We start from the raw sequence: 6,317 nt of genomic DNA, 5'->3' as shown, positions 1-6,317 counted from the left end.
CCAATGACGCTGTGTGTCTCAGCCATCAGTCAACCAATGACATTGCACAATGTCTTTGGTTTTTAGGACACAGATGGAGGGCCAGTGGCTGAGTGAACTGGCCAAATTGTTCCACAAACTGTGAGTTCGGTTTGGTCTGATGGTCAAAGTAAACCTAAGCCACATCATGTCAGAAATGCCAAAAGTCAGATGCTCCCATGTAGCAATAAGAGGGCAAGCAGCCTGTGTGTACGCAGATCCACCACTTTACAGGCAGGTTAAGGGGACCCCCCAGGCATGAGTTATGAAGGAATTTTTCATTTTTATTCTTACCCTTTAAGTCATGTAAAAAATCACTGTTCCTTTAAAAACTTTTATTTCCCATTGATTCCTGTCCCCCAGGGCAGTAGCCGGACCCCCATACACTTTTTATGGCCAATACTTGCATATAAGCACTCTTAAAGGGAACAATCGTTTCTAAATGTTTGAGCCCCATTGACTTGCATTGAGTTCGAGTTCGTATTCAAGCTTTTTGGCCGCTCAAATACGAACCGACCTCCGGGGTGTCCTGCCCATCACTATTCTAAAACTGAAGTTGAATTGTGAATCCTCTGGTGTCTGATAAGCTTTGAGCTCATTTTAAAAGTTTTGTCAAAAATCAGAACATTGAAATGGCTTCTCTCCAGTGGGAACCGTCTGCTTAGTTCATAGTATATGAGGTTGAATAAAGACACATGTCCATCAAGTCCAACCTATAGTGTGTGTGTGTGCATAGGTCCCTGAGTCATCTCGTTATGAGGAGTACTTGTACCCCTGTATATTACCGTTTCTCAGGAAATTGTCCAAAAGCTTCTTGAACGATTCCACACTATTAGCCGAAATCACTGCTTGTGGCAAAGAGTTCCAGACCCTAACCGCGCGAACTGAGAAGAACCCCCTTCGCCCCTTGTGTTTGAATTTTTTTTCTACCAGTTTCAGGTGGTGGCCTCTAGTCTTTGTTACGGAATTAATCGTAAAGAGTTTGTTGCTAATGTTGCTGTGACTATGGAACATTTTCAACCTGGCACTGTAATCTATTATTCAGTTTATGGTCTACAGTGAACCCCAAATCTTTCTCCATTACAGACTTCCCTAGCGGCATACCCATTATTGTATAACCCATTTGCTTGTTTTTTATCCCAAAGTGCATAACTTTGCATTTATCGACATTAAACCTCATCTGCCATAAAGTTGCCCACTCCCCTATTTTATCCAGGTCCTCTTGTAAAGTTATACTATCTTGGTTTGTTTCTATAACCCTCCCAATTTTGGTATCGTCAGCAAACACTGAGATATCGCTGTTTACTCCGTCCCCGATGTCGTTAATAAACAGGTTGAATAGCATGGGGCCCCGCCCAGAACCCTGAGGCACACCGCTAATGACACTAGCCCAGTCTGAAAGGGCGCCATTTATTGACACTCTCTGTACCCGTTCCTTTAACCAGTTCTCTATCCATGTACACACCCTTCCATCTAACCTCATCTGCCATAAAGTTGCCCACTCCCCTATTTTATCCAGGTCCTCTTGTAAAGTTATACTATCTTGGTTTGTTTCTATAACCCTCCCAATTTTGGTATCGTCAGCAAACACTGAGATATCGCTGTTTACTCCGTCCCCGATGTCGTTAATAAACAGGTTGAATAGCATGGGGCCCAGCACAGAACCCTGAGGCACACCGCTAATGACACTAGCCCAGTCTGAAAGGGCGCCATTTATTGACACTCTCTGTACCCGTTCCTTTAACCAGTTCTCTATCCACATACACACCCTTCCATCGATGCCCATAGCTCTCAGCTTGTATAGTTCTAACTTCAATCTAAAAGCTTTGTTACATTCAGATCACTAATATGACTTCTCTCCAGTGTGATCCCTCTGGTGTACAATAAGTTGTGTTCTCCATGAAAAACATTTGTCACATTCAGAACACTGATATGGCTTCTCTCCAGTGTGAATCCTCTGGTGTCCATTAAGACATGTTTTTGTTTGAAAAGCTTTGCCACATTCAGAACACTGATATGGCTTCTCTCCAGTGTGAATCCTCTGGTGTGCAATAAGATGTGTTTTTGTTTGAAAAGCTTTGCCACATTCAGAACACTGATATGGCTTCTCTCCAGTGTGAATCCTCTGGTGTCCATTAAGACATGTTTTTGTTTGAAAAGCTTTGCCACATTCAGAACACTGATATGGCTTCTCTCCAGTGTGAATCCTCTGGTGTGCAATAAGATGTGTTTTTGTTTGAAAAGCTTTGCCACATTCAGAACACTGATATGGCCTCTCTCCAGTGTGAATCATCTGGTGTACATTAAGATGTGCTTTTGTTGTGAAAGCTTTATCACATTCAGAACACTGATATGACTTCTCTCCAGTGTGAATCCTCTGGTGTCCATTAAGAAATTTTTTTGTTTGAAAAGCTTTGCCACATTCAGAACACTGATATGGCTTCTCTCCAGTGTGAATCCTCTGGTGTGCAATAAGATGTGTTTTTGTTTTAAAAGCTTTGTCACATTCAGAACACTGATACGGCCTCTCTCCAGTGTGAATCCTCTGGTGTCTATTAAGATGTGCTTTTAATTTAAAAGCTTTGTCACATTCAGAACACTGATATGGCTTCTCTCCAGTGTGAATCTTCTGGTGTCTATTAAGATGTGTTTTTGTTTGAAAAGCTTTGTCACATTCAGAACACTGATATGGCCTCTCTCCAGTGTGAATCATCTGGTGTACATTAAGCTGTGCTTTTGTTGTGAAAGCTTTATCACATTCAGAACACTGATATGGCCTCTCTCCAGTGTGAACCCTCTGGTGTGCGAATAGAATTATCTTCTCTGTAAAAGCTTTGCCACATTCAGAACATTCATATGGCCTCTCTCCAGTGTGATCCCTCTGGTGTGCGATTAGAATTATCTTCTCTGTAAAAGCTTTGCCACATTCAGAACACTGATATGGCTTCTCTCCAGTGTGAATCCTCTGGTGTACATTAAGATATGCTTTTGTTGTGAAAGCTTTATCACATTCAGAACACTGATATGAATTCTCTCCAGTGTGAATCCTCTGGTGTGCATTAAGATGTGCTTTTGTTTTAAAAGCTTTGTCACATTCAGAACACTGATATGGCCTCTCTCCAGTGTGATTCCTCTGGTGTGCGATTAGTACTATCTTATCTCCAAATGCTATGCCACATTCAGAACATTCATATGGCCTCTCTCCAGTGTGAATCCTCTGGTGTACAATAAGCTGTGTTTTTGTTTTAAAAGCTTTATCACATTCAGAACACTGATATGGCTTCTCTCCAGTGTGAATCATCTGGTGTCTGATTAGTAATATCTTCTCTCTAAAAGCTTTGCCACATTCAGAACATGCATATGGCTTCTCTCCAGTGTGAATCCTCTGGTGTACAATAAGCTGTGTTTTTGTTTGAAAAGCTTTGTCACATTCAGAACACTGATATTGCCTCTCTCCAGTGTGAACCCTGTCATGTATAATAAGATGTCTTTTTGTTTGAAAAGCTTTGTCACATTCAGAACACTGATATGGCCTCTCTCCAGTGTGAACCCTCTCATGTAAAATAAGTTGTGACTTATATGTAAAAGCTTTATCACATTCAGAACACTGATATGGCTTCTCTGCATTGTGAACCTTCTGATGTCTGATGAGCTTTGCCTCCATTGTAAAACTTTTGTCAGATTCCAAACAAGAATTGGCCTTTGAAATGACTTCTCTTGTGTTCAGGGGTTTTACTTCACTGTAAAGCCACTGCGACTTCTAGAACACTGAAATGACTTCTCTTGTCCTCTGATGTTGGATCAATGCTGCGGAATATCCAAAACCTTTATGCCCTTCAGAACACCGTTATGCCTTGTGTCCTGTGTGATATGCCTTGTGTCCTGTGTGATATGACCTTTGTCCTGTGTGATATGTCTTGTGTCCTGTGTGATATGTCTTGTGTCCTGTGTGAATCTTCCAGTGAACTGTAGAAAACCCTTCTAGTCACTTAGATCACGTATATGGCTTGTCTCCGATATGACTCAATTCTGCTTATGAAGACCAACTTCACCGAAATCCCGGCTCATCAATAAACCTGTACAGATAGATAACATCAATCAATCACCAGAACTCTATACATTTGGATAATTTAAAGTTATTTTCTATTTTTCTAAGTTATTCTCTATACAGAAAGAATATGTCCTGTACATGGATACATGTATGTATTTCTAGCTTGTAGGATAGCTTGAGGAATCACAGAAGTGTGTGTTAATCGCTTGGCTGCTACACAACCCTCAGAGTGCACCAGATTGTATGTAAGATTTGTATCTGTGTGTGTTCTGCTATTGCTTGCACCCAGAGCTGCCATCAGAAACTTTGGGGCCCCTTACACAGCTTTAGGCCTGGGCCCCGTGCCACCCCCAAACAACACACCATAGGCCTGTCCACTGGCTGTCCCACCGGGTACCTCAGTGCAGCCACTTTTATTTTAACACTCTTACAACTTAATATATAAAATTTGCATACAATAGTTTTGAACCACCAAAAGAAAGCAGGACACCGCACCCCTATATCATTATATAACAACAACAAAACAAATTCAGCGGGGCTTTTTAGGTGTCACACCCGGACTATTCGGGACATAAAAACATACATAGTGTCCTTATTCAGTTGTATATTATTTTCATCAATACAGCTGAATTATTTGAGGACACGTGGGTGCAAGCCGTTTGGTCCAGGTGCTTTGTTTACCTTCATTTTGTCTGTTTCTGGACCATATCAATAGTCAGCCATTGTGGTTCGGTAGAGGGTATTGAGGTTCGGTAGAGGGTATGGCAGAGGGTATGGCACTGCTATCCTCATTATGGACTTGCGTTACATCGTGTTCCTTGGTGTGCACAGAGCTGAAGAAAGTATTTAATAGATTTGCCTTCTCTTTGTCCCCAGTTACCAACTCTGTGTTATCCCTTAAGGGGCCAACATGCTCTGACCTAATTTTTTTACTATTAATATATTTAAATAATTTTTGGGGGTTAGTCTTGCAATCTTTTGCAACCTGTCGTTCATTTTGAATCTTTGCGAGCTTTATTTCCTTTTTACATATTTTATTATATTCTTTGTAACTTTCAAATAACGACAGACAGTGTTTCTTCATTTTTATATTGTTTAAACGCCCTTTCCTTATTGTTTATGGATTTTTTAACATTGGATATCAGCCACATGGGTTTTACTTTTAGCCCTGTAAACTTATTGCTTACTGGAATATATTTTGCCGTACGGTTGCTAACAATTGTTTTAAAACATTCCCATTTTTGTTCAGTGTTTTTTGATGAAAATATTCCCTCCCAGTTTAGGGTTAGGGCCCATCAATGTTGGCCGGCCCATCATTTACTTCCATGCCTTCCAAGATATTTAGAATATCCTTACTGTCCTTCAGGAAGGCCTTTGTTTTATTCACTAATGGCTGTAGGTGGCAATCTATGTATTCACCCAATCTCGCAGTTCGGGAATTTATCCCACTAACTATGGGTCTTCCTGGGGGAGCTTCCATGCTTTTATGTATTTTAGGCAGAAAATACATGATTGGAGTCCGACTAACTGACTGAAGGTATTAAATATTCTTTCTTTCTTTCTTTCTTTCTTATGTTAAAAGTTATTTTTTGAATGCTTTTTGAATTATTGTTTCCAATTCTTTTCTAAATTCACTGATAGGATTTATTATTTTATTTTTTATATGTATTTTGTGTGTGTGTGATATTGTTCATTTCTTTCTCATAGTAGTCTTTATCCATAATCACTACCCCTCCATCTTTATCAGCAGGTCCAACTACTACATCTTTACTCTGTTCTAGTAATAGGATCCCTTGGTTTATGAAGGCTTTGTTAAGAGCATTTTTACATTCCAAGGTTTTTAAATCCTCTTCTACAAGGTTTTTGAATAACTCCACAAAATGATTGGCCGACGGTTTAGGGTTAAAGATGGATTGAATTTTTAGGGGTGTATATATATATATATAATTTCCTCTTAATAGGGAGGTTGGTATTCTTGGGTACCTCTGGTAGGGAGGAATAATAATTTTTAATATTGATTTTCCTAATTAATTTTCGAATGTCAAAACATGTTTCAAATGTATTTAGATTGCTTATTGGGGCATATTTTAGGCCGAAATTAAGGATCTTCAGGTCCAATGCTACTAATAAGAATGATGAAATTAGAAAGTTCATCTCATGCCATAGCAAGTATGTCACCTACTTACTGGAATGTCCGTGTGGACTACAATATATTGGTAGAACCACCAGACAACTTAAAAAAAGACTT

The 6,317-nt window shown here is 39.8% G+C and overlaps 1 protein-coding gene across 2 annotated transcripts; it reads right to left on the bottom strand.

Annotated features, from left to right (window-relative positions):
• Positions 1–1,861: 1,861 nt before the first annotated feature.
• Positions 1,862–3,840, bottom strand: LOC108803450 (zinc finger protein 268-like). 2 transcript variants are annotated; one of them, XM_018575290.1, is made up of 2 exons: positions 3,191–3,840; positions 1,862–3,106 (listed from the first exon to the last, which is right to left on the bottom strand). In XM_018575290.1, the coding sequence occupies exons 1-2, from the start codon at positions 3,680–3,682 to the stop codon at positions 1,862–1,864; spliced, it is 1,737 nt and encodes a 578-aa protein (XP_018430792.1). In that variant the 5' UTR covers positions 3,683–3,840. The 2 variants fall into 2 exon arrangements, with proteins under 2 accessions (XP_018430792.1, XP_018430791.1); XM_018575289.1 differs by having other exon boundaries at positions 1,862–3,408; positions 3,493–3,840.
• Between the last annotated feature and the right edge of the window lie 2,477 nt (positions 3,841–6,317).

This window comes from Nanorana parkeri, unplaced genomic scaffold (assembly GCF_000935625.1).
Source record: "Nanorana parkeri isolate BGI_ZX_2015 unplaced genomic scaffold, ASM93562v1 scaffold3741, whole genome shotgun sequence".
NCBI classification, from domain to species: domain Eukaryota; kingdom Metazoa; phylum Chordata; class Amphibia; order Anura; family Dicroglossidae; genus Nanorana; species Nanorana parkeri.
This window is presented reverse-complemented; position numbering and strand designations above follow the sequence as displayed.

Excerpts from the sequence above, each read along its gene's own strand:
- LOC108803450 (XM_018575290.1), bottom strand. The coding sequence starts at position 3,682 with ATGGAGGCAAAGCTCATCAGACATCAGAAGGTTCACAATGCAGAGAAG. Across the intron at positions 3,107-3,190 it reads ATGAATGTTCTGAATGTGGC|AAAGCTTTTAAAACAAAAGC; the intron begins ATAGCATTTGGA and ends TCTGAATGTGAC.